We start from the raw sequence: 26,570 nt of genomic DNA on the forward strand, positions 1-26,570 counted from the left end.
CTGGCTGCTGGGAGGACGTGCGGTTGCTCAACACTTCCTCTCCGCCTTTATTAAAGTGTTTCACAATCTGCACCAACACCCCCTAAAAAACTACCTGCAGGCTCCATATAAACCTCTGGCAGGGCTCATGAAAGAGCCCCCGTCCCGCTCCTCACGGGGCTTGGCCGCTCCTTGCGCAAGGGGCACCTGATGGGGCCGTGGGAGCATCGCCCGCAGCCGGGGGTATGTGTTCCGCCAGGGAGGGAACGGCACAGCTCGCACCCAGGTGCACCCGGGACAGGCAGGGCCAGGGAAGGGGGCAGGTACTGGGGTACCCCAGCTACCAGTGCCAGAACACAGACTCATGGAACAGTTTGGGTTGAAGGGACCTTCCCAGCTCCCCCAGTGCCCCCCCTGCCATGAGCAGGGACATCTTCACCAGCTCAGGTTGCTCAGAGCCCCGTCCAGCCTGGCCTGGGATGTCTCCAGGGATGGTTCATCCACCACCTCTCTGGCCAACCTGGGACAGGCTCTCACCACCCTCATGGCAACAATTTCTTCCTCATGTCCAGCCTGAATCTCCCTCCTTTAGTTTAAAACCATCACCCCTCATCCTGTTGTAACAGCCCCTGCTGCTATAAAAGCTGCGCGATCTCCAGCAGCTGCAGGACGCTGCCCTGAGTGTTCCACGCAGCAGCCACAGCCCATGCGAAGGATGATAAAGGTTTGGCCATGGGGCTGCTGGGGTGGAGAGGAAGCCGAGGGGACCTGGTGCTCAGGGGACCGAGGCTGCAGGAGGGGCTGGGGTCATTCCTACCTGTGGGGCAGCACCAGGGTGCGGGGGGGACAGCGCTTCGGAGGGGTTTGTGCGGTTTGCAAGACCAGACTTGTCCTCGCGCTCTCCCCCGCAAGGCTGTGCCATCGCTCCTTCAGCTCTTTGGCTGGCTGCCCGACTCCAGAAGAAAAGAATAAAAAGGATGAAGCACCCACCCTGCCCCGTCGGGTGAATCGCTGTCTGTCACCATGGGAACTCCTCCCGCCCGCCCCAGGCCCCCCCGGGATGACTTCATCTCGCCATCGAGCAGACAGACGGGGTGGCACGGGATGGGTGGCCGCGGACATCTCACGCGAGGACGTCTGAAGAACGCTGCAGAGCTCGGGGGCTGAGCAGCCCTGGTGAGGGTCCCACAGAGGGCAGGGGCTCAGTCTGCACATCTCCAGAGGAACAATGATGAGGGGCACCCAGCTTCTCGCAGAAAACATGTCCGCAGCACCTCTGCACCCTCCCTGAGAAGGGAGGAACACAGGGTCCCATTTCTGGCCCCCCACCACCTTTGGGACTCACCAGCCGGGAACCTCAGCCCCCTCCGTCCTCAGCAAAGCCAGGGCAAGGTCACCTGTGAGTCACCGCCGTGCGTGCGAGGCAGAAACGGGGGATGCTCATGTTCCCATGTCACAGGGGCTCCTGCCAAGCGCTGCACATCTGGAACAGCTGTAAACAAAGCCGGGGAAGCCACAGCAGAGAGCAGCCGGGGGCAGCGGGGACCTCCAGCCTCGCAGCAGCTGTGCTGGGGGGGTAAAGGGGTGGAAATAAATGCAGAAGCGCCATGTGGAGCCCAGAACGTGGGGTGTGTTCAACCTGCCGCCTCTCCCTGGAAGCCCCTGTGCACACCGGGGCATCCTCGGCGAGCGGAGGACGCCAGAGGCTCCAGCCCCACTTGCCGTGTCCACAGGCAATTACTGCTTCACCAATCCTGACCGGGAAATCACATCCTGCAAGTTCCATTTCTCAGTTGCTATGAGTGCTACTCAAGAGCGATGTGCTCGATGGAGAGGTCATGGAATTTGGTGAGTATGTAACCGTACAATGCTAAACCCTACTCAAGAAGCTCAGAATGCAGCTTTCTGAAGCTGAATATACACCAAATCCTAAATCTCAAAGCAAAACAACTCTAATTCTCTAGATTAAACATTCAAATAAGGAAGAAAGAATGCCCCTGTCAAAGAGTCAGCTGGCTCTTTCCTAAATACAACAAAGACGAGCGAAGAAGCACGTTCTTGTTACAGCTTTGTCCAAGTTACACGGAAAGTAGAAAATAATGCAGAGGACCAGAGCTGTTTTACAAAACACACCGCACATCTGCATCGCCGTGTGCCGAGGGCAGCGCACACAGAGTGGTTTCATTCTGTGCATTGCACCGAGCGTCAGGACCCGCGTTCACAGCACAAATCCGAAAGTTCAGCATCCCACTGCAGGCTCTTGGCAAGGCCAGAAGAGCACTCAGATACTCAGGCTCCTGTTTCAATATCTTAATTACATAATGAGCCTTGCTCCAATCAGGTCATGTAGCATTTGATCTGGCTTCTTTTGCTGTCCTCACGCTGTCTGTGCTCCGCGGTTCTCACGACAAAGCAGCGTATGGAGCCTTAAATACCCCCAGAGCGCAGCGAAGGCTCCGTGATGAACCGTGTGATGCCAAGCAGGAGCGGCGTCTCCGGAGCTGGGCGATCCAGCACATCTGGCGGGCGATCCAGCACATCTGGCGGGCGATCCAGCACCAGCACTTCTCCCATTGACAAATTTTGGTATGGAAAACCCCTCCTGCTCTGAAGACCAGAGCTGGGACCTCCCTAGGCTCACACCCCAGCCTAGTGCTGGGCCAAGAGCTTCATTTTGCATTCCTGGGCAGGTGAGGAACATGGGCAGATCCTCCTCCAAGCACCACGCACTTCTAGTTGGTTTTCTGGGCTTCCCCAGCAATGGGCTCCAGGGCAGCAAAGCCAAACCTCAGCCCAGCAGCCCCACTAAAAACCTCAGAGAAAGGAAAACGCATAAAGGGAAAGAGCTGGAAAAAAGAGACTTGTGTGCAAAAGTGAGAACCATGGGTACTCTTTGGATGGCGTGTGGGGCAAAGCAGCTTTTAATGAGGGTGTTCAGGGCTCAGACTCACCCCCTTCCAGACGCGCCACGGAAGACAGAGCTGAGACAATGAGCACAAGCGGTGCCGCTGCGTCCGCGCGGCAGCCGGGACGGTTGTAGCTGGCGGTCAGGCCTGGATGGGCCCTTTGTCCCCGGCTTTTCCACGCAATGAAGCTTTAGATGAACCATTTCCTTTTCCGAATAGGAAAGTGGGATTTCTGGATAGGCGTCCCGGTGCCTCTCCCCTGGTTTCCGAAGCCCCCGTTGCGCACAGCGGGTGAGGTGAAGCACAGGGTAAACCTGCGAGTCTGCCGAGCGCCGGGTCCCACCGGCACCCCAGAAATCCCGCGGTTTTGCCGGGTGACACTTTGGCACAGGGGAAACCCAGCGCTCCTCTGAGCAAACCACACGGCATCGGGGCCACGAGGGAAACAGATCCCTGGTCAGGCACACACCGATGCGTAGTGTGGGGAGCAAGTAAATAGTCATAAGGATTTACAAACCGGGGGATTTCTATGCTGGGCTGGGACCTCTGCAAAGGCACCAGCTCGAGCCGACCCTGCTGCTGTGCTACTACATTAAATTACTTATTTCTACAAACTTCAACGCCTAAAAGTTTGCATTGAGAGACCCGGGATCCAGGCATTGGAGTGAGTTGACACCAGGACCCTGGGAGGGGACGTAAGCAGGTTGAGATGCGGAATAGTGAAATTTTGAAAACCCAGCCAAGCAATGTAAAGAATCAGGTGTGCAAATACATATAACCCCTGACATGTTTTCCCTTATTCTCTTCGACCCTTAGACATGAACTATTGATTAAGTCTGGGGCTGAGACTGGATCCAGCTACACCTGGACTCCTCTCTGAGGATTTCAGAGAGCTGGGGGTCTCTTCTGAACCCCATTACTCAACGGGAAGGCCTCTCTCTATCCTTCCACATGTCCTGTCACCACAGAAATCGCTCTGGAACAACTCTTCCCTGATTCTGTATTTCCTCCACGCAGTAACTAATAGAGCAAACCTTGCCATTCAGCTCCGTTAAGTTGCGCTTTAAGTGATTTAAACACCACTCTGCAGCAAGCGGGACCCTAAATCACTCATCCGCAACATTTGGTCAATCCCTGCACCAAAGGGTCGGCGCAGTGTGAGGATGTGCCAACTGTCGGAGCTGCGTTTCCCCTGGCCCGGCTCCCAAACCCGCTCACCCATGGCTCCCAAACCCGCTCACCCATGGCTCCCACTGCGGTTTTGCACCGGAGAGCGGGAGAGCAGCAGCCCCGGGGGCAGCGGGTTCTCTTCCCAAAAGCTCCCTGGCACCAACGAGCGGCATGGCGCCAAGTATCTCATTTCTGTGAAAGCCTCTCTGCAGCTTCCCCGAGGACGGGCTTGGCTCAGCACCCATGATTAGTATCATCAACTGTACTTTCCAGGGGTGGTAATTAGTTCAGGTGAGGCAACTCCTGACAATCGCCTGCTGTGGCCCCTCTCTTGGCAAGCGCCAGGATCCCAAAACAAGCAGCTCACATATCAAAGGGGCTGCACAACCAGATCCACCCTGAACATCCCCCACGCTCAGGGTACCGAGCGCCAGGGGAACCTGGAACGCTCAGCACAAGCGCGCCCTATTTTCACTGCTACAGTTTATGTACCTGGAATAGATTTGTATGGAGGGAAAAAAAGTCACCAGGGTGCTGTGTGGCATTGCAGAGCCTTGGATAGATGCACAGCGTCCTCTTTTGCAAACCCTCCTCTCTTCCAGCCAAGGTGGCAGGGAGGGAAAGCGATTGCCTGCAGGCAGGTAGAGGCGCCAGCTTCAAAGAGGGAACTTTCCCCGAAGTGGATCAGACGGCAAAGGGGAAGGAGCAAAGGCCGATTCACACACCGAACTACATTTATCAGCGCAGTCCAACGGGATCCCAAGTAACCTTCCAACTGAAGTAGCAAAATAAAACACTTAAGCCATTGAAAACTAGGCTGGTCAAAGAGCCCCGCTGAACAATCCCGCATTGTCCAGGGAGCCAGGAAACAGATCCGTCAGGTCACCCAGGGCATCTCCAGTTTCAGTGGAATTGTCCTGTTCTAGGGATGGTTCCAACTCCCTGCTCTGGCACTGCCACTGTCCTTCCCTGGGCAGCGGAAACCGCGGGGACGGGAGAGGTCCAGCGAAAGATCTCGCTTTGTCAAGCTTTGGGAGAAGGACTAGCCCAGGACACTTCTGTCGTGTCAGACGTTCCCCGGTTTGGATTCCCTTGGGCTGAGGCTGCTCTGGTGGAGGAACAGAAACTCACCCCTGCAGCTCCAACAGCAAGAGACCCGCCAACGAGACCAGAGCTTCGGTTCTTCCGGCACTGAGGGATTCGGCTGCCAAACGCCTGCCAACTCTTCACCAGTTCCAGGTTACACTTACCAAGCCCCTCGCTAAGGCTCTGGGCACGAGTGTCTTTGCCAAACAACGTTCTCCACTCCTGAATGGGTTTCCTCTCCTCACTTCAGATTCCCAGCCTGTCTGCCTGTTCTTTACCTAGGGAAAACGGTCTCACTGTCACCTCCACCCTCAGAGCTGGTGAGACACCCGTGTTTCTGGAAGCACCGACTGCCATTGGAACCGCAGCCGGGAGATGGCAACACGTCGGGCACGGCTCAGACGGCTCCAGCTGCAGGCAGCGCTGAGCACCCAGTGCCGCTACCAGGGCACGGCCCGGAGTCAAGATCAGCCCAGATACTCGGATTCCTACATGGATAAAAGCACCTACAAAATACCTTCCAACACTGCGTGACCCAGCTGCCCTGGCAGAGCTGCTTGGGCAGGAGGAGGGTGCTGGTCCTGCTGGGAACACCACTCGGCACAGCCAGCCCGCACACGATCAGAGCTGTTTGGAAAGCCTCATCACAGAGGGGTTTGAATCTGTTCCTTGGACAAATTAGTACAGGAAGGGCTGGGGAATTACTCAAGGAAAACAACCATTCCCAAGATACCTTCAGAGAAGAAAACTTGTAGGAATTGCTGAAGCAAGGATATATTAATACATCTCCCTTTGCTTGTATTTCTCACCCTGGAAGCTCACCTGAGGGGGTACATGGCAAAATGGAAAACAAAAGACCATTAGAGTCTGACTGCAGTCACAAAACCGAGACAGAGACGTTTACTGATTCCACAAGGCTTGAGGCATGAGCTCGTTCAGCTTTTCAGCCCTCAGTGCACTCGTAACGAGCCAGAGCTTGCGAAGATAGTTAAATCCAAATTGCATCAAGAACATTTAACAGTTTCAAACTTGCCTAGGATCCGCAATGAGTTCAGACACACTGACTCTCTCATCAAGAATCCAGATTCAACACAAATGATTTAGTACACCGGATTAGTCTCCGGTTTAATGACTAACTCCTAGAAACTTTTACACTATTTTTAAATCCCACTTGTCAGGGCGGCACCTGGAAACTAAATGAAAATCACAGGGAGATTCATCCCAAAGAGAAAAATTCAGCAGGAGCACCTCACAGCTCCGGGGGCAGCTGTGACAGGCTGGTGCCACCTGCTGGGACGCATCTCTCCATCCCCCTTGCTCAGCCTCATCTTATCTGTTTCATGTTCCAGGTTCCTGCAGGCAAGACAAGGGAGCAACAACCAGATTTACACCAGACAAAGCAGAAAGGGCTGGGCAGCTGTTTCAGCTATTCAGACCTAGAGATTATCTTGCAGGTGTAAGCAGGTCACCTGGTACTTCAGCCAGCAGCTCCTTAGCCACAGCACAGGTGACACTGACAGGAGAGATGGAGGCTCAGCTGCAAGAGGAAAGCGCAGACAAACACCAACATAACCCACAACAATCTCTGCTCATTACTGAGCCGGTTTACAGCTCACTGGGGAGTTTAGGATGAGAGGAACCACATCGCCATACGGGCTTTGTTTGTCCCACTTGCACCACCCCACCTCTGCTAAAGACAACAGCACTGAGACAGCACCAGGCAAGGCTGTGCCAACCACCTTCACCAGCTCAAAACAGTGGTGGGAACTCAGTTCTGTCTGTAACTGGTGATGGAGAGAGGGGCTGCAGCAACTGCCCCTACCACAATGGCCATCACTCCAACAACGGGGCCACAACCAGCCCGAAACACTGACACCACAGCCAGGGACAGGATCACAGAGATCCCTCCAGACAAGGACTGTTCGTTCTCAGGTCTGCACAAGCAGTGATCCTGCAGCCCCAGCGCACAGAAAGCACAGAGAACCAGCTCGAGCTCCCTGGGCAGCCTCGTACCAGTGGAAAAAAATCACAGAATCATTTTGGTTGGAAGAGACCCTCAAGATCATCAAGTCCAACCATTACCCCACCCCTGGCACTGCCCCATGTCCGTCTGTCCAACCCTCCAGGGATGGTGACTCCAGCACTGCCCTGGGCAGCCTGTTCCAATGCCCCACGGCCCTTTGGGGAACAAATTGTTCCCAGATCCAACCTCAACCTCCCCTGGCGCAACTTGAGGCCGTTTCCTCTGCTCCTGGTGCTTGTTCCTGGGGAGCAGAGCCCAACACCCTCCAACTTCCTCCAACCAACCTAAAGATGAGACCTCTGAACCAGGATGCTGCCAGTTCAGCACAGAGGCAGAGCTGCAGACAGACACACAGACAAGTTCCTAGCATTAGCCCTGACAAACCAAGACTGACTGGACCAGTACCTCATCAGTTTTAGCAAGATTAACAATGTCTACACATACGACCAGGCAAAATATGGTCAACTCGGATCCAAACCGATTCCATATAGGATATATTTATTTTCATACATTTAACACCAAGAAGACAGCCGTTGTGATGGGACTCATCTTGCCCCTGGTGCACAAGACATTCAGAGCCAGGCGGAACCTGTCACAGGACACAACTTCGCTCTTTCCAGCCCGCAGGGACACGTCCTAGAAACGGATCCAGTACATGGCACTGCGGATTCGGTTGTAATCCAAGAGCTGTTCGATGGGACCTGAGTGAGGAGAACGAGTCAGTCACTGGTGATGTAGGTAAAATCCCTGTGCAGTTCCCCATGGGCTTAAAGCAGATGGTGGCAGAGCAGGTTGTGCTCACAATCCAGAGCAGCTCTGTGCAAAACCAGGCACCTACAGCTCAAACCTGCATCAGGAAAATGAGCAACCGCCATCTCCTGACAGAGAAACTGTGACTTATTGTTTAATAGGTTGTTTTCTCACACTGCTCCACAATGCTCAACACAGCTCCAATACAGGTATGATATACAGGGAGCCATCAAGTCACAGAGAATTTGGCTGGTTCACACCAACTTGTGTTCAAAAACCCTTTTCCAAGCTGCTCCGCTTTGAAGGCCAGAGGAAGCAGCTGTGTGGAGGGGAATCCACAGCACAGGAAGGAGGCAGCAGAGCTGAGCGGATCTGCTCAGGCAGGTTTTCCGAGACGAATTTGTCCTTGGCCAGACAGACGTGCCAGAGCAGCGCCAGAGAATCGGGCCCCTTCGCTTCCCTTATATAAACCACCATGACCCCAGGGTGAGGACACCTGGCAGACGCTGCCGGGCCCGCACCCAGCGATGGGACTCCCGATCTTAGTCACGGCTCCGCAGCAAGCGGAGAGGCGGGAGCACAGCCAGCAGCACGCTGCCACCGCGGCTCCATCACCTGCGGGTTCGATCTCCAGGCAAACGTGCCTTGGCACATCAAACGTGCAGAAGCAGGACACCAGCAAAGAGTCAGTGTGGTCAGGAGGCCAGAACAGACACGTGAGAAGTGCCTGCAGCTCACCCACCCAGCTCTCAACTCCTTCCTGGCTTTTGAGATACTGTACACTAATTGTCGTGCGCTACTTACCAACTGCTGCAACCGCCGGGCATTTGTCATAAATGTATTTACTGCACACCTCTCTCACCATTCTTGCATCAACAGCCTAATAAATATCAAACAAGCAATTAATGACCCTTCTAGCACACTTGCATTTCTCAAAGTCAGAAGTTACTGTTGCCATTCCTTAGCAAGATCACTAAGAAGAAATTGTCCGACCCTTGGTGGCCATCTGCACCAAGAGTTCAGCTCTTGTCTGTGAGGACAGCTCATGTTCTACACAGCGTATTCTTCTGAGGGTACAGAAGACAATTCTATGATTCTATAGACAAGGCAGTTCAAAATCTGAAGCTTTCCAAGGGATACAGTAGCTGCAGAACTACGCAATCGAGATGTTGAACACCTCTAGGGAAACTGTTAAAGGAATTTCCAGTTGTGCTGCTTAACAACGGCTTACGCCTTCTTTCTGGGATGGACTGAATCCAACCACAGGGACACAGGATATGCTGAGTCTATGCCAGAGGTTCTGACAGATTTGTATCAGTATCAGTGAGCTGATGGCCTGGACTCCAGGCAGCTTGACTAAGGGATACGTAGAACTCATGTTACTGCAGCTAAGGCCAGAAAATGCTGCCACCAACCATGCTCAGGTACCTCAACCAAAACAAAGGGGTACCTACCGCAATCCGGGAATCCCATTCCTCCAGAGGGATACGGCGTCCGTAGTTTAAGAGGTGGCTTCCGATATTCTCACACACCGGCGTAGTACCTGGATGGTGAAGATACCACATGGTCAGCAGAGCAGAAAGTTTTCCAGAATTGCACACCCTGATCATCAGCCAAAGCAGAGAGAAGCAGCTCGAGCTGTTAACCTGCTTCTAATGAAGGCCAAGTCGTGGTTACCACTCCGAGCAGCTCCAGCAGGAGCTGGGCAATACAAAGATTGTTTCAGCAGTCTCCCAAGCGTTCCAGCCAAGGCAGACCAGTTGGAGGGTCTCAATTTTATCTTCCCCAGGCAGCACGTTATTCACTCTCAGTTTACAGAGTCAGAGCCAGCCTGGAGCAGAGCAGGGAAAGGAAGTTTTGCGCAGTGCCTGCCAGCAGCACCGCCATGTCCAGCAGAGCTCCTGCTCCCCAGCAGAGAGAAAAGCAGTGACCCTCTAAGAGCTGCACAGTGGTCAATCCATACACCAGAACGTACCATCCAGCTGAGCAACCATGGCGTTTCGGAGATAGTTCTTGGCTCTCTTCACTTCTGACTCTGTGGTACTCGTGCACAGACGCATCCTGGAAAGGAGATGGAAAAATCACTAAAGTTCTTAAAGATGTTCGTCTGCTCAGACAGAAAGTGAATTTTTCCCTTTCCCTAGCATCTGCAGAAATAAGTTATTATCAACATCACTCCTCCTGCAGGCTTGAGAGTCATTTGTGATCACTGCAGAGCAGTTAAGAACTGTGGAGTGCTCAATGGCAGGAGGCAAGAGCTCAAGCTGACAGGCAGGGGACATCGGCCAGCAGGTGACACGCTGAGTTACACTCAAAAAGGTCTAAGCAGCCCTGGTGCCAGCTCTAGTTTGCCCATCAGGCGCAGCAGCGAGCGGTCTGTGGTACGCAGGAAGGCATGTCAGCTATTCCCACGCACAGCAAGCTGCTGTGGAAACTGATGCTGAAAGAACAAGACAGTTCTACAGAGTCTGTTTGGACTCCAGCTGTGAAATCCCTTCCTCCCCTGCCAACTGCAATGTCTCTGGGGCAAGGACTAACTCCATCTGCTCCAGGCACAGCTCGGCTCTGCATCTCAGCTGTAGCCTCAAACTGCTACCGGGATGTACATACGAACAATAAGATGGACAGACAGAAGGCCTCCAAACGCTGGCGTGACTCCAGCAGCAGGGTATTTGTCAGCCACAGGACAACAGGCGGGAATTCTGCCTGCTATGCTCAGTTTAACAAGACAATGGAGATACGCCTCTTGGGCACCTGGGAAAGCCTTGTCCCTAAGGAATGATCTCACTTGTATATAAAAAAACCAAAGCCTCAGCGCTAACACTTGGAAGCACAAACAAAAGACCTGAAGAGCTCTAAGGGATTAAAACAGCTCCTCAAAAGCCACATCCTACAACATTTGCAGAAACCGCTTCCAGGATCTCTTAACCAGAACGCGAGTTACTGAGAATTCGCCCAGAGACACAGCTCTCTGAAAACCTCAGAGCCCAGCCAGCAGCTCAGCTTCCCACAAGAGGGTCAGTTCTTCACCAGGAGTTTTTGGTGCAGTTATACTCACCACTCCCCCTGAGCACAAAACATCATGTCATCGATGGACAGGGGATCGGAAACAAAATGGAAACCAAAGAGGCCGGTATCGGAGTAAGAGGTGTTGAACGTCTGGAAGCTGTGGCAGAGGTTATGCTGCACAGCGAGCGTCGCCAGCCTGCTGGACTGATTCTGGAAATAAAGAGATACCACCAGCCATGTCAGTCTTACAGCTTCCTCACAGCCCAAATTCTTTCCAACTGAGACGTTTTCACAAAGACCACAGACAAGACAGAGTGGAATGCTTGCTGAAGGAGAGCTTAATTTAGGCCTTTCATGTGGTCAACAGATGAGATTAACTGGTGGAAAAGCCACAGACAATGGACTAATAGTCCATCCAGCAAAAACATTTCCTTCCCCAACCGCAGAGGAAGAGCTGATCTGCACACAGAGTGGGAGAAAATGGGAAGCTCAAGGTCTCCCAGTAGCAGGGGTTGGCACAGTTATGCTGGCCAGACAGACTCCAGATGAGAATGGATGTAACACTGGGGTTTTAAAGTTCCACCTGCTTTGCAGCTGTAAGACGAGCTTGCATCATAAGATTACAGATTGCTCTGTCCTGCTCCCATCGCCACCCCCACCGAGCGGTGAGTTTGTCAGGGTAGGAGCAAGCTGCTGAGAATTCATCAGCTAAACCTCTTCCAAACTTCGCAGAGAAGACTCAGTTCATCTCCCAGCATCACCTCTCAAGAAGCGTCCTGAATTAGCCTCGATTACACTTCTATCCTACTTTCCAGGAAACTCCTGACCACCTCACAGTTGGAAGGTAACTGCAACAGCCTCCCATAACACGCATTCAACCAGAGCCTCTGCCATATTTCATATTAAAAGGCTCCAGCTTCTCCCTGTCACACTCCCAAGCCTCTTACCTTGCCACCTCCAAACGTGCGGTCATAGCGTCCCATGATGGCATTAGCCACGTTGAGGACAACGTTGTCCGGATCAGCCCATCCCGGCCCCTCCACGGCGACAGCAATATGGGCCACGGGCAGAGCATCATCTCTGGCACGGATCTAGAAAATCATCGAGGAGCTGGGGAGAACTGCATGAGCACGGTGCCTTTGTCTGCAACCTGCTGCAATGCCAGGCTGGCAAACTAAGTATTATCCCTTCCGAGCTAAACCAGCTGCTCTGATATGAGTTTTCCAGCAGAGGATGTGAGCAACACGTTTCTAATGGACTTTGGTTCCATCTAAAACCCAATGCATTGTGGCAACGAGCCCCAGGAACACAACATGGGAGCACTATGAAGGCACAGCATCATCAGCTTCTTTGTGATATACAGATTTTTTTCCCCCAGAAGCAGCTATAACTGGTTTCAGGTTAATTCATCGGTTTTGCAACAGGTGCTTGCTTCAGAGCAAAACAACTTTACCTCACTCCCTGTGAAGCGACAGCGTGGGAGGGCAGGCACAGCATCCTCCTTGTATGTAAAAGGCACTCCGCTGAAGTGCTGCTTAGCTACATCCACCAGCTCTTTGTGGGAAATACCTGGCAATGGGAAAGAGAGATTTACAGTCTTCAATAACTTAACAAAATTGTCTGATTTTACGTTAGAGATGTGAGAGAGGAGTTTGGTCACCCGTCTGAAAATACCCAGGCTTCCCAGAATCACATGGACCTAGAACTTACCTCCAGCAGCTGCCAGGACCATACGAGGTGCCTTGAAGTGAGTATCAACATACGAAGCTAAATCTGCTCGAGTCAGGTGCCTAGAAAGAAGACAGAGAGACCCAGTTAATCAGCGTCTCTGAGATGAGGGATGAGAGGCTTAGGAGAAGCAAGTTCACAGTGCAGAGAAAGCAGTAGATGACATTGATTCTCTTAGTTGCAGGGTAACAATACTTTTTAGAAGCAAGACTGCATTGTCTGTGTTCTGCAATTAGAGCAGTGGAAACCAGTGACCAAGAGGGGGAGTTAAGGACAGACTTCAATACAGACCGGAGCACTGACCCTGGTCACCGAGCCACCCACCAGGACCCACCAGGCACTGGGTCAAGGCCACGGCTTTAACAAGCACCCTGAGCTCTTTACGTCTCTAACGGTGTCAAACTGACAACTGTCGGAGAAGGTTCAACCTGGCCCTACCAACCTACCGTCTGGCACAAGGGGGATTTGAGAGAAGAACATGCGCAGCATTACGCTTTCACCAGCGCTCATGGGCAAAACACAGCCCAGACACAAGTGGAGGCCCACAAGCACCCATCACCTCTGCGCAGACTGTTTTCCTCGTGCAGTCACCACGACTGAGAAGCAGCAGTCCTGCACCCCAGGGACTGACCCCATGGGCTGTGTACAACATCCAGCCTGGTGCTCACTTGACATTCTCTGTGGTCCCCTCGACAGTGTGGGCCAGCGGAGTGCCCTGGTATGCAGTGGCATGAAGGTAATCGAAGGTGACATCCGTCATGTTGCTGTCGATCTCTTTCAGTTCCTGCAGGATGACGCCGCGCTCCTTTTCGATCTGAGAGTCCTCCAGCGCGCAGTTCTGCACGATGTCGGCCAGGAGCTCTACAACTGCAACACATTTCCTATGTTAGCGATCCCGCTGCCTGATGGCCACCCAGCACTGCTGCAAGGAGAAAAGACACAGAGGCAGCTGGGGCAGCACAAGAGGAGTGAACGACAAACCATGCTGGGGAGGGGATGCAATGTAACAGAGATCAGTCCTGCCCATTCCCACTGCATTGGAGAGGGACAAACACCATGGCTTTAGTGTGAAGTCTCCATGTCAGCTGGGCAAGCATCACTGCCAGCTCACAGAATTATAGAAGAGTTTGGGTTGAAGGGACCTTCCCAGCTCCCCCAGTCCCCCCTGCCATGAGCAGGGACATCTTCACCAGCTCAGGTTGCTCAGAGCCCCATCCAGCCTGGCCTGGGATGTCTCCAGGGATGGTTCATCCACCACCTCTCCGGCCAACCTGGGCCAGGCTCTCACCACCCTCAGGGACAACAATTCCTTCCCCACGTCTAGAATGTTAAAAAGGGGTGTCTTGTCAACAGCTATCAATGTACTGTTCACTCTTTAGCTAGTTTTCATCTCAGGAGCCGGACATAATAAAATTGTTTTTTTAGGAACACAAGAACTAGTAGCCTTGTGTCACAGCAATGCTCTTTTCAACTACCAACAGAACCTCCAATTTACTGCTCAGCCACAGCTTCATTCACTGTTCTGTTGTTAGAAAGGATGCTGGCCGGGAAGAAACATGAACACATGGGCTTGCTCCATCCTTCGCCTCTGACCAGGCTTTGCCCACCAGCCATCCTACCTTTGGGCATGTCCTTGGACAGGGCTTTGATGTAATAGGCGGTCTGCTCCCGCGAGGTGTACGCGTTCAGGTGAGCGCCCATGCTCTCCACCTCCTTCTCAAAGGCAGCGCCAGGACGCTTCTTTGTGCCCTAAAAGTAAACAGAGAAACACAACTATGAAATGAACAGATTTCCCTCTCCGGCAGAGCCAAAGCCAAGAAAAAAAAGACAATAAAGACCTACAACAATAAACCACATCACACAATTCATAAAAGCCAAGAGCAAGTGGAAAAAGCAGGAGATTTAAAGCTGAGCTTATTTAACTAAAAGATGGTTGAAGTGTATTGTGAAAGACCAATAAAAACCCAGAGGGGAAGGAGAAGATCTACGCTGAGAGACAACACTGCCTGAAGAACACATCAGTGGAAGTAAACCAAGAACGAGCCTAAACCAAAAATAAGCAGGTTTCAAGCTATTCAGGCAGCAACATTCAAAGGTAGCCAGAACAGAGGCTGAAGACTTCTTCTAACATAGAACTCAAATCCCAAGGAGCAAGGCAGATGCTGTAGTTGCCTGTGATGACACAGGCTGGACTCGAGTCAGCAAGTCCCAGGCTTAGCTGCCTTCTGCCCTGGGGCTGTTCAGCAGAAACATTATTAGAAAAGAACGAACTGTAGCCTCTAAACTCTGCTGGTCCACTAAGAAAACCAAAGAAAAACAAATGGCTATGGGGAACGATGCTTTGAGCTCTGCCCGCCAACCTGAAGAAATTCCATAACACGGCCCCATTTGTACGCTGCACAGGGGTTGGGATCGTCAGGGACTGGAATCACAGCCGCGGTCTCACTTGCTACTTACATCTTTTTTTCCTTTAAGAGGGGAAACACCAAGTAGTAAATAAGAGTTGCCTCAATTCACGCATGTTGGCAGGTTGCTGTATATTCAAACAAAGAGGATCATATAGTCTAAGTGCCTTTTAAAGTTTATTTTTATACACTGGGCAAAGTCTCTGGGACTCAGACGACTTCACTTACAGGCTCTTCTAACAGCTACAGCCTCTGAAGTGAGAGCTTAATATATAAGTGAATACTCAGAACAGCTCTCCGCGCAGTCCTGTGCCAGACCCAGGACAGCTCCTCACCTTGAAAGCCAGATGTTCCAGGAAATATCCAGCCCCGTTGTTCTTCTCGTTTTCATGGCGGCTGCCCACCCTGATCCACACACCCACCTAACGGCAAAAACACCAAGCACGTATGTTAGAGAAGAAAACAATCAGCACGCTCAAGCCTTGTAACACAAATATAACAGCGTGGACAGGGAGTGTCCACCACAAACACTGCACTAGTAGCACCAAAATAAGAACAAGCACCAGCAACTGTTTCTCATGCACATTTTGGCTTTTTATTCAGCAGCTTCACAAAAGCCTTTCCTAGTTTTACTAGTGGTGTAACTACTACTGGTCACTTCCTGCTTACACAAAGAGTGTGAAGCAGAGAAAACTCGTCGAGTGCAAAAGATAATGCCAGGCTGGGCCTTCTGCTGTGACATTCGTGTGACCAATTAATAAAGAGAAACAGCAAGCTCTCTGTCAAACACTTCAGTTCAAACAGGGGTTTATCAGTTTTGGAAGGCCCGCTGGAGACCAGGCATGCCTGACTGTTTCAAGCCAGTCGTTAACCTCTTTTCATATAATCACAGAATCATTTTGGTTGAAAGAGACACTCAATAGAGTCCAATCATAACCTAACTCTAGCACTAAACCGCATCCCTAAGAACATCATCTATATACCATTTAAATGGGTGTCTAAAACTTACCGTACACGTTGGCTGGTTGGACTCCTCCGAAGCCACACGGAGACCGTTCTCCAGAGTGGTGATCTGGGTCTCGGGGATATTCTGGAGTGTCTGGGCATAGGTGGCAGCACCTCGGTTCCTTGTCAGACTCAGTAAAGCTGCCTAAAAAGAAAACGCCACCATCACCACCGAACAGCCGCTCCCCTCTGCCGGGCACAGCTCCAGAACGCAGACTGCCGGCACCCAGGCCGGGCCAGACACGCTCTTTAACGCTTATACCGGGAAGCTCCTGTCGCTCACCGGAGAGCTGGGAAGCCCCGCAGCGCCTGAGGTTTGCAGCGGGTCGAAACCCCGGAGAGAGCCCCCTGAGCCGCTCAAACCCGGTGCCGGGGCGGAGCAGGGAGCGGACAGCAGGTCCCTGCTCAGCCCCACGCAGGGTGAAAGCCGCGGGTTTCCATGGCAACCGCCGCCCGCCCGGCACCGCAGCGCCCGCGTCCCCGTGACCTTTCCGGCCGGCCGGGCCCGGCAGCCCCAACGCACCGCACCGCAGGGCCTCCCACTCCCCTCGCCGGCCTTGCCCGGCCCGACCCACCGCTCCCCCGCGCTGCCGGGCGCGGTGACTCACGGAGGGCCGAGGACCCCGCAGCAGGGCCCGCCCGGCCGCGCGGCCCGCCCGGCACACAGAGGAAGCCGCCATCTTGTCCTGCCGCGACCGCCCGCGCCGCACTGCGCCTGCGCGGGGGGCGGGGCTTGTGGCCCGGGGCGCGGCTGGTGGGCGGGGAGCGCATGCGCACGAGGCCCAGCCTCTGCCAGCCGTAGGGACCGTGCATGCGCAATATGTTGCGGGCGGGCGGCGGCGCCCCCTGGCGGGTGGGAGGTGGCGGGGACGCGCGGCGAGGCTCTCCGGGAACGGGGATCGCGGGTTCGGGACTCGGGGGCGCCGCAGCCCGGCGGGTCCGGAGAGAGTCGGGGGGAAAAAGTAGCCAAAAAGGGCCAGAGGGAGGCGAGTGGCGGCCTATCCTGCCCGCAGGGAGGGACAGACGCGGGGCTGGGCAGTACCCAGTGGCCCCCACACGTCTGCACCTGTGCCCACCAGCCCACACCAATCGCCCCACCAGTGCCTGCCAGTCCCCTCCAGTGCCCACCAGTGCCAGGGTGCAGCCGGGTGGCCCAGCCTGAGGTCACCTTTATTGGAAAAGTGCATTAAAAAGAAGCCCGAGTCCTGCTATGGTTTTATCCGCGATGCAAACCCACTGTCAGCGGCAGGATCCCCCCTCAGCCAGGGGTGGCTCTGCACCCCCAAAACAGGTCGGAGCTGGGGGTGTGCAGGGGGGTTCCTGGGCGTGGGGTCCCAGTGCCAGAGCAGGCACTAGTCCCAGCTGCAGAGTCCGGGGGGATGGTGAGTTAGTGCTGTTGGTGCAGTGGAGCCACCCAGTCACCTGCCCAAATCCTCAGGGGTCGTCCTTCTGTGATGGGGCTACATCCTGGTGCTGCGGTCCACCTGAGGGAGACAGACGGGGGGGTTGGCTTGCCTGTCCCCCTCAGATCCGAGGCTGGAACAGCTCTGCTATGGGAACAGGGTGAGAGAGCTGGGGTGTTCAGCTGGAGAAGAGAAGCTCCGGGGAGACCTTACTGCACCTTTCAGTGCTTAAAAGGGGATGATAAGAAAGATGGGGACAGACTTTTGAGCAGGTCCTGTTGTGACAGGACAAGTGGTGATGATTTTAAACTAGAGCCTCCTCTATTCAGCCCAGATATGAGGAAGGGATTTTTTTATGCTGAGAGTGGTGAGAGCCTGTCCCAGGTTGGCCAGAGAGGTTGTGGATGAACCATCCCTGGAGACGTGCTCACCGAGGCCCTGCGCTGCTCCTCACTGCTGTAGACCACGGCATCGTGCACCGAGGGGAAAAAGCAGCTCTTGGTGATGGCTGAGCTGAAGAAATTGCCCCGTTCCAGCTGGGCAATGACAGGACCTGGGTAGGTGCAGAAACACCCAAAGCTACAGCACCCAGCTGAGCCCAACACCACCCCAGACCAGCCTCCCACCCCTGGGCTGCGGGGGCACCGGGGCCAGCACTGGGATCCAGCTGCTTCACTGAGGTCTGTGGGCTCAGATTGAATCCCGGGAACAACCCGCAGCATCTGTCCCCTGGGGACGGGGACACTGTGGGGGGCAGCAGCTGCATCCCAAAGGGATGGGCATGGCCAGCTGGCACTGACAGCTCTGCAGAGCCTCCTCACCCGGGCAGCTGGCAACGAAGACATCCACTTCTATCTCGTGGAAATCCCTGAAGATCTGTGAACAGCAGAAAACACATTTCGCCCAGGAAATGAGACAGGCAGAGCCCCCCAGGGCTCTGGGGACAACCCCGCTGAGGTTGCCAGCCCACCCGCTCCTCCAGCCCCTTACGTTCTTCAGGATTTTGATGGAGACTGTGTCCACGAAGCTGATGGGGCTGAAGTCCAGGATGACAGCGTGGAAGTCGGGCTGGGGCAGCCCCAGGGAGCGCAGGGTGGGCTCGGGGGGTGCGCTGCCCTCCGCCCCACTCAGCTCTATCACCGCCACCCCAGAACTGTTGAGCCCGTCCTCTGCGACCTGGGGGGAGAAGGAGACCCAGCCTCATTACGGGGGGCTGGCAGCACCCCCAGCCCCCAGCAAGGCTCTTCAGCTGCCTTGGGGCACGGGCAGCCCCAGGAGTGGGTACATCACTCACACCTTCACCCCTTTTTGGGCTTTTTTGGGATGTATTGGGGCTCACCCTGCTCTCCAGTGACCCTCTCCAGAGCTGGGCTTACTGGCTGGCACCATATCAGCCTTTGCTCTCTCTCTTAATTGTGATTAACTCAGCAAATAGCTAATGACTCACTGGCTCCACCACCTAATCATTAACGGCCGGTGTTTCCCGCCAGCCTTGGGTGTGCCGCCGTGGCCCGGCTCTGCCCCCGCTGCTTGTCTCACCCGGTGTCCCCAGACTGAACTGGGAGCCCCATGGGTCACCGAGCCCAGCAAACGTACGGCCAGGAGGGTGACGCTGCATGGTGGCACCAGAGGGTTCCCCCGCGCCAGGGAAGCACCTTTTTCTTCTTTGCCTTCTCCTTCTCCGCTTTCTTCTGCTGTTTCTTCAGCTTCTTGAGTGCCTTCTTCTTCTTCTCGATCAGGCGGTCCACGTTGATGCCGCTCTGCAAAGCAACACAGAGTTGTGTCCCCAGGTGTCCCCACTGCCACCCTGGTGCCGGCAGGCAGGGAGACACATGGGGAGCACCGGGGGGCAGCTCTCTTACCTTCTTCTTCAGAGCCTCAGCGTACAGCTCCACGTTGGCAAAGTAGAGGGTGGAGGAGGAGCGGAAGATCTTCACACCAGGGACCTCCCTTGCCTGGGTGCAGATGGGGAAGGTGCTACCACAGGGATGGAGCCCCTGTTCCCTTCCATCCCTCCCCCAAAATGTCCCTCCCTGCTCCTTTCCCCAGAGAACAGCCCCTGGGGGTGCTTTGAACTGCCCCCGCCCCCCATTGCCAGGCTGAGAGAGTTGGGGTGTTCAGCCTGGAGAAGAGAAGCTCCAGAGAGACCTTATTGAACATTTCTGAACCTAAAAGGGGCCAATAAGAATGATGGGGACAGACATTTTAGTAGAGCCTGTTGCGATAGGACAAGTGGTGATGGTTTTAAACTAAAGGAGGGAGATTCAGGCTGGACATGAGGAAGAAATTGTTGGCCCTGAGTGTGGTGAGAGCCTGGCCCAGGTTGGCCAGAGAGGTGGTGGATGAACCATCCCTGGAGACATCCCAGGCCAGGCTGGACGGGGCTCTGAGCAACCTGAGCTGGTGAAGATGTCCCTGCTCGTGGCAGGGGGGGCACTGGGGGAGCTGGGAAGGTCCCTTCAACACAGACTATTCTATGATTCTATCAGGCAGCTCTTCTCCCACCCCCTGGTGTTGTTACCAGCTGGTATTCAGCCACGTCCCTGTAGACGTCAGTGTCAGAGATGCGGCCCAGGATGGAGTAGTGGGGGCTGCAGGGACAGAGAGAGGGGCTGAGGTCACGACGGTGTCCTCTGCCCTGGGGACACGTGGCACTGGCCCCAGCCCGGCGGTACTCACAGCTGGGTGCGGAAGATGACAGTGAGCAACCCAAAGGCCACCGAGGCCCCCAGGCCAATGTCCAAGTTCAGGAGGAGGGTGGCCACAAATGTCACAATCCAAACCATCTGGAGGGGGGGACACGGTCAGCTGCGGCACGGTGTCCCCGCCGGCACCTGCAAGTCTCAGGGAAGGTGGAGAAACCTTCTCAAGGGACACAAGCAAAGCCCTCAGGTGGGGTCGGCACCTTACCAGGTCCACCCGGTTGGACTTCCAGAGCATGGGGAGGTCAGCAAACTGCTTGAACATGCCCTTGAGGTTGATGATGATGATGGCAGCTAAGATGGCCTAGGAGAGAAGTCCCTGCAGCTATGAGGATGCTGAGGGCAGGTCTGGGGGGATCCTGGTCACACCACCTTGCCAAGGGACGGGCAGCGGTGTGGGACATAGCACAGAGATTATAGGACCAGATGTACCTTGGGCAAGTCCCTGAAGAGCTCTCCGATCTTCAGGATGGTCACCAGGATGACCAGCGATGCGATGACACCAGCTACCTGAGCAAAAGGAGAGCAGGAGGCGAGGGCTGAACCCCCCACCCCTCACTGTGCCCCTGCTCCAGCCCCACAGAGGCTCAACCCACCTGGCTGTTGCCCCCTGTGCTCTCCTGCACCAGGCTCCGTGACATGGAGCAGCTGATGGCAAAACACTGGAAGAAGCCCCCCAAGAAGTTGCAGAGGCCCAGCGCGATCAGCTCCTGCAGAGACAGAGCAGTGGTGGGGAAGAACCGTGCATTACCCCAGCCGCAAGAAGTACCAGCTTGGTTTTCATCCAGTGATTCATAGAATCATTTTGGTTGGAAAAGACCTTTAAGATCATGGAGTCCAACCATAACCCATCCCCAGCACTAACCCGTGTCCTGAGAACCTCATGTCCGTCTGTCCAGCCCTCCAGGGATGGTGACTCCAGCACTGCCCTGGGCAGCCTGTTCCAATGCCCCACAGCCCTTTGGGGAACAAATTGTTCCCAGATCCAACCTCAACCTCCCCTGGTGCAACTTGAGGCCGTTTCCTCTGCTCCTGGCGCTTGTTCCTGGGGAGCAGAGCCCGACCCCCCCTGGCTCCAAGCTCCTTTCAGGCAGTTCAGAGATCAGAAGGTCTCCCCTCAGCTCCTGTTCTCCAGCTGAACCCCCAGCTCCCTCAGCTGTTCCCATCACACTCATGCTCCAGCCCCCTCCCCAGCTTGGTCAGAGCATCACCTGGTTGCTGTCCACTTTGTAGCCGTGCTTCAGGGCAAAGATCTTGCCCAGGGAGATGCAGATGGCGTAGCCCACCACAGCGATGGCAAAGGCATTGCCCACCACCTGCCCAAAGTAGCTGAAGTTAGGGACCACAGGCGGCTTCAACCTACAGCCAAGACAGGGAGACGGGGCTCAAAAGGGGTGTCCCAAGGGTGGCACGATGCCCTGGCACAGCCACCCTCACCACCCAGCCCGGCTCACCCGCTGGGGATGTTGCCCACCACGGAGATGCCGAACTTGGCGGACAGGTTGACACCGTAGGAGATGCCAGTGGAGATGATGATCTGGGGGAGAATGGTGGGAGTGAGGCAGGGTCTTCTCGCACAGGGACCGAGGTGGAGGAGGAGATGCATGCCCTGGAGCTGCACTTGCCACGACACCCCATCCCACCCCTCCCCACCCTGCAGGGGACAGGGCCACCCATGGCTGTGTCCCCAGAGGGAGCTGGGGCAGCTCTGGGTACCGTGATCAGCTCGATGGGGATGGGCATGGGCAGCTTGGCGGCGAACTTGTGGTTGAGCTCTTTCACGATGAAGATAGCCACCATGGCAATGATGGCCGTCACCAGAGTGCCCACATTGGTCTCTGGCAGCTTCCGGCAGATCTCAATGAAGGTCTAGAGGACACAGGAGGACGAAATGGGATTGAGAAAGCAGATGCTTCCACGGCAGGTTTTTGGGGACCTCCATGTGCCCCACAGGTGAGTGCCTGGGGGGTCCCAGGGCAGCAGCAAACATCCCCTCACCTTGAACAGTGAGAGTGGCCCCGAGTACTCGCCCAAGGAGACCCCAAAGACATTCTTGAGCTGGGAGACCAGGACATGCACGGAGGCAGCCGTGGTGTAGCCGCGTACCAGCGGGTCTGAGAGGTAGGTCACCACGAAGCCAAACTGCAGAAGGCCCAGGGCCACCTGGAAGGAGAGATGGAAGGAGGAGTGTCCCACAGCCATGGGGCACCAAAGCCCCCCGTTCCCTGCCAGGCTGGGCCGGGGCCCCCTTACCTGGAAGATGCCTGTCAGGACGGTGATGGTGGCCACCAGCTCCACCCTGGCAGCGTCACGCTGTTCCTCGTTGACCATCGTGATGTTGGTGCCATTGACAAACTCCAGGAAGTTGTCGCTGGGCAGCAGGGAGTCCGTCAAGCTGCCGATCATGACGGAGATAACAGCAAAGGGGCCTGGGGACAGGAAGGGGTTGGGCAGGGAGCCCTAGGACCTCTCTGAAGTCCACTGGCACTTGTCTCCTTGAGCTGGGCTCAAAGCACTTGGGCTCTGTTATAGCCAACTACCTTGATGGGGCAAACTTAAGGCAAGAGAGATCCTCCCCAGTCATTGATGTGACACAGATGAAGGCTTGCCCCCTCATCCTCACTCCCTTCCCACCATCCCCGTGGGAGCCTGTGGTCCCTCAGCTCACCCACAGAATTGTGCCTGGATGTTCCAAAGAAGAAGTAGAGGAAGACGGGATAAAAGGAGGAGTAGAGCCCGGTGACAGGCGGCAGCCCGGCCAGCAGTGCGTAGGCAAGCCCTGGACATGGGGGAGAGGGGACAAACATCACGGATGGCTGAGCCCCAGCCCCTCTGCCTGTGGGGAGCCCCTGACAGCCTGGGCACGGCGCAGGGACCGCGTCGCTCACCCTGGGGCAGGTGCATGATGCCCACGCTGAAGCCCGAGGCGATGTCCCCCAGCAGCCAGTCCTTGACCGGGTAGCGGGGCAGCCAGCGCAGGAAGGGCAGGAACCGGAACAGCAGGGACTTGGCGGTAGAGGCCGAGCACCTGGCAGGGAAGCAGCAAGAGCCGGGGCTCAGCACAAGTGCAGAGGCTCAGGGACATCAGCAGGGGTGGACGAGGCCCCACAGGAAGCAATGGGTCCTGTGGGACCTTCAGCTGCTGGTGCGAGGTGTCCCTCCAGGCAGGAGGACAGAGTGGGGACATGGGTGTTTGGGCTTGGGGAACCAGCGTGTGTGCCACAGGGATGGGACACCTGGAGCTGTGGTGCCCATGGCAGCTGGGCTGGGGCCACGGTGCCTGGTGGGGTCCACAGAATCACGGAATGTCCCGAGTTGGAAGGGACACACAAGGATCATCGAGTCCAGCTCCTGGCCCTGCATAGAACAACTCCAAAATTCCCACCATGGGTCTGAGGACATTGTCCAGTCTCTTCTTGAACACTGTCAGGCTTGGGGCTGTGACACCTCCCTGGGGAGCCTGTTCCAGTGTCCAGCACCCTCTGGGTGAAGAACCTTTTCCTAATTCCCCATCTGACCCTCCCCTGGCACATCTTCCTGCCATTCCCTGTTGTCCAGGCATGTCCCCCTGCCCGGCGCGGTCCTACCTGGCCTTGCGGAGGCAGCTGTGCAGCGAGGGCTTGGCCGGGGGCTTCCTCTGCGCCACCTCCTCCAGCTCGGCCTCGCTCAGCACCCCGCGGGGCAGCCGGTGGCTCAGCGACATCTCCGCCGCCATGGCCACCTGGCCCTTCTGTGGGGACACGAGGGACAGCTGAGCACCCAGCAGCCCCTCCTGCAGCCCCCCTCGCCCCACCCCACCCTGGGCATGCGGGGTCAGCTCTGGTGCTGAGGGTGAGCTGCGTTTTGGGAGTCCTGGAGCAGCGGCAGCCGCTGGTGGTGAGAGTGGCCAGCAGCCAGCAGGCAGGTAGGGAGGGAGCCAAGATCTCGGCAATCAGTGCTGCCCGCTCCTCCCCGCCCCGTGGGGGCTTCCCCCCACCTGCCCACGCAGGACCCACCTCGGTCCTTCTCTCCGTCCAACAGCGCAGCCAGGGCAGTGGGTCAGCACGGCTGCCGAGCAAAACTCCTCCACCCCACAGCCCCCGCCGCAGACTTTGTCCCTTTACACATGAGGGGAGCAGGAATGTCAACCCCCAGCGCACGTCACAGGCTTTGCCATCTCCTGCTGGTGCCATCTCCCCACTGGTGTCATCTCCCCACCGGTGCCCTCCCCAGCCCTGGCACTGCAGCAGGGGCTGAGCCCGTGGGCATAAAGGAGGAGGGCTGGGCTGGGGTCTCTCCCTTCACGGGGACAGCAGGACCGAGGTGTCCTCCTGCAGATCCGCAGCCTGGCCTCACGCTGAGCGCTGACGCCACCCTGGCTGGTGGCCCTGAAGGGTCCCAAGATGCTCACCCACTTGCAACCCACCTGTGGGACACACGGGGCTGTGCCAGCCTGAGTTCCCGCATTGTCCCCAGCCCTCCTACCTGCTGTGCCCGAGTCTGTCAGGTGTCACCAGCCGAGTGCACACTCTGCTCCCTCCTATTTATCAATATCTGACTGTGATCTTTGAGACACCGCTCCCTGCTCCTTCCCTCCCTCCTGCCCTGCAAAGAGCTGTCTGTGTCCCAGCACCCGCCATGCTCCTCCAGTGCCCCGTTGTGCTGAGTGTCCCAGCTGCCGCAGGCCTGGGGCTGTCACTGCTGTCCCCAGTCCCCCGTCCTGGGGACTGTCCTGGCCAGCCCTAGCTGCTGGCCCGCAGCCATGCCCGGGGTGCCGCTGTGCTCCAGCACCCGCGCCAGGCACAGACCAGGGCTCTTCTTGCTGCTCGCCACATCCTGGTGACAACCTCCCACCAGGAGCTGGGTGCTCACCTCCTCGGGGTCCTGCCATCGCCCCCCTGTGTCCCCAAGGCTCCTGGGGGGATGTCCCCCCCTCCACACATCCTGGAGCAGAAGCTGTGCCCAGGGCAAGGAGGGTCACCCGCAGCCTCCGGCCGTGGCACTCAGGTGATTTTCTGCAGGCTCCAGCCCCCGCTTACCTGCTGGTCACGAGTGTGCTGTGCCCTGTGGACTGCCCCGCTCTCCTTCGGCAGGCACAGACCCAGCCGTTATCTTGTTCCAAAGTCCCCAGTGGGGCACCCGAGCCCCACTGCACTCATCGCACCTTTCTGGGCTCCATCACGACCTGGTACCGCCATTGGTTTTGGAGCATTGCCGAGTCATACTTGGCCCGGCCCGTGGGGACATGGCAGTGGGAATCCAGACACCCGTGGGCTGTGCTGGCTGGTGTCCGGGTGTGGGGTGAAGCTGGCGGGCAGGGCAGGAGCTGGGGAGCCCAGGGTGCCGTGGGTGGTGGGATGGGGCTGGCAGGTGGCACGAGCGGTGACATCCAGGACTATGCTCTCCAGGGTCAGAGAGACTCATTTCCATCACCACTTGCTGTGTAAGGGACAACCTGCGGCCACCATCTCTCCCTACGGTCAGCACCACCTGGGCCCCAGAGCAGCCACATGCAGACACCTTGGCTGCCTTTCAGCCATGGGGCTGAACCTGCTCACATGTTCCCCACACCCCCAGCCCCTGCTGTCCCACCCCATGCCCACTGGTCCCACCACAGCCGGCTAGCGGTACCGATGCCGACACAGACACGTGGCCGCTACCTCCCCATTGTTTATCCGCTCGCCTGGCACCGGAGGCCACCACAGGGCTCCTGTTTGTTAGCAACTGATAGCACTAGGTGCCATTTACTGCCTCCTTATCGCACTCCCGCTCCCCACCCGGCACCCCTGCTTCCTGCACCCCCACCTCCCACCACACCCCTGGCCGGTCACCCTGCCCAGGGTCCCCTTGGCCACCCCAGCCCCTCAGCCGGCCAGCAGGACAGGACCGCAGCTCCTGGCACCGCAGGACTCCCCGGGGAGCCCGGGCCCTGGCGCTGTGAGGCCGCCCTGCGCTGGGTCAGGCTCAGGCCAGCGCCAAGGAGGGACCGAGGGATGACGATTGAAGGTGACCCTTGTACAGGGCGCCATGGGTCAATACCACCCTTTGCTCACCTGCTCTTTCCCTTTCGACAACAAGAAAGGGAAGGACGGAGAACGCGGTGATCACACTTGGCTCTCCTTCCCCCAGGCCAGATTAGCCCCACTGAGGTCACGCTGCCTTTGGGTGGTGGATTTTCTACCCTTAGCCTCGCCCAGGCTGCTGGCCACGGGTGCTGGATGCTGCCAGCGTGGGCCCCACGGGTGACCACAGCCAGCACAGCCCTGCCAGCGCTGGGGCCACGGGGCAGCACCGCGGCCAACCCCGGGTGAGCTGGACACAGCCACTGGCACGCAGCTGCCAGCACCTGAAGTGCCTGTCACCTGAAATCATAGCATAGAATCATTTTGGTTGGAAGAGACCACTAAGATCATCAAGTCCAACCA

The 26,570-nt window shown here is 56.3% G+C and overlaps 2 protein-coding genes across 3 annotated transcripts; both read right to left on the reverse strand.

Annotated features, from left to right (window-relative positions):
- Positions 1-7,645: 7,645 nt before the first annotated feature.
- On the reverse strand, positions 7,646-16,824 carry LOC102091216 (cytochrome b-c1 complex subunit 1, mitochondrial). 2 transcript variants are annotated; one of them, XM_065075706.1, is made up of 13 exons: positions 16,670-16,824; positions 16,066-16,206; positions 15,392-15,478; positions 14,271-14,400; positions 13,320-13,518; positions 12,634-12,713; positions 12,377-12,492; positions 11,871-12,014; positions 10,973-11,133; positions 9,890-9,975; positions 9,369-9,457; positions 8,719-8,794; positions 7,646-7,865 (listed from the first exon to the last, which is right to left on the reverse strand). In XM_065075706.1, exons 1-13 carry the CDS (start codon positions 16,739-16,741, stop codon positions 7,801-7,803), a joined length of 1,446 nt encoding a protein of 481 aa, XP_064931778.1. In that variant the 5' UTR covers positions 16,742-16,824; the 3' UTR covers positions 7,646-7,800. The 2 variants fall into 2 exon arrangements, with proteins under 2 accessions (XP_064931778.1, XP_064931777.1); XM_065075705.1 differs by having other exon boundaries at positions 16,637-16,756.
- A 194-nt stretch (positions 16,825-17,018) lies between these two features.
- SLC26A6 (solute carrier family 26 member 6) lies at positions 17,019-25,916 on the reverse strand. The gene is made up of 20 exons (XM_065075704.1): positions 24,162-25,916; positions 23,754-23,896; positions 23,055-23,194; positions 22,835-22,945; positions 22,420-22,595; positions 22,165-22,329; positions 21,883-22,035; positions 21,621-21,703; positions 21,378-21,525; positions 20,763-20,876; positions 20,599-20,676; positions 20,375-20,470; positions 20,144-20,250; positions 19,986-20,055; positions 19,327-19,419; positions 19,120-19,224; positions 18,455-18,640; positions 18,286-18,340; positions 17,896-18,017; positions 17,019-17,545 (listed from the first exon to the last, which is right to left on the reverse strand). The coding sequence occupies exons 1-20, from the start codon at positions 24,336-24,338 to the stop codon at positions 17,522-17,524; spliced, it is 2,346 nt and encodes a 781-aa protein (XP_064931776.1). The 5' UTR covers positions 24,339-25,916; the 3' UTR covers positions 17,019-17,521.
- Between the last annotated feature and the right edge of the window lie 654 nt (positions 25,917-26,570).

This window comes from Columba livia, chromosome 10 (assembly GCF_036013475.1).
Source record: "Columba livia isolate bColLiv1 breed racing homer chromosome 10, bColLiv1.pat.W.v2, whole genome shotgun sequence".
Lineage (NCBI taxonomy): Eukaryota > Metazoa > Chordata > Aves > Columbiformes > Columbidae > Columba > Columba livia.

Coding starts and splice junctions, on each gene's coding strand:
- LOC102091216 (XM_065075705.1), bottom strand. CDS start 16,741: ATGGCGGCTTCCTCTGTGTGCCGGGCGGGCCGCGCGGCCGGGCGGGCC. Junction 15,479..16,065: donor CCAACCAGCCAACGTGTACG/GTAAGTTTTAGA, acceptor TTTTGCCGTTAG/GTGGGTGTGTGGATCAGGGT. Junction 12,493..12,633: donor GGTCCTGGCAGCTGCTGGAG/GTAAGTTCTAGG, acceptor TCCCATTGCCAG/GTATTTCCCACAAAGAGCTG.
- SLC26A6 (XM_065075704.1), bottom strand. CDS start 24,338: ATGGCACCAGCAGGAGATGGCAAAGCCTGTGACGTGCGCTGGGGGTTG. Junction 23,897..24,161: donor GGACGGAGAGAAGGACCGAG/GTGGGTCCTGCG, acceptor GTGTCCCCACAG/AAGGGCCAGGTGGCCATGGC. Junction 21,526..21,620: donor GTGGGCAACATCCCCAGCGG/GTGAGCCGGGCT, acceptor TCTTGGCTGTAG/GTTGAAGCCGCCTGTGGTCC.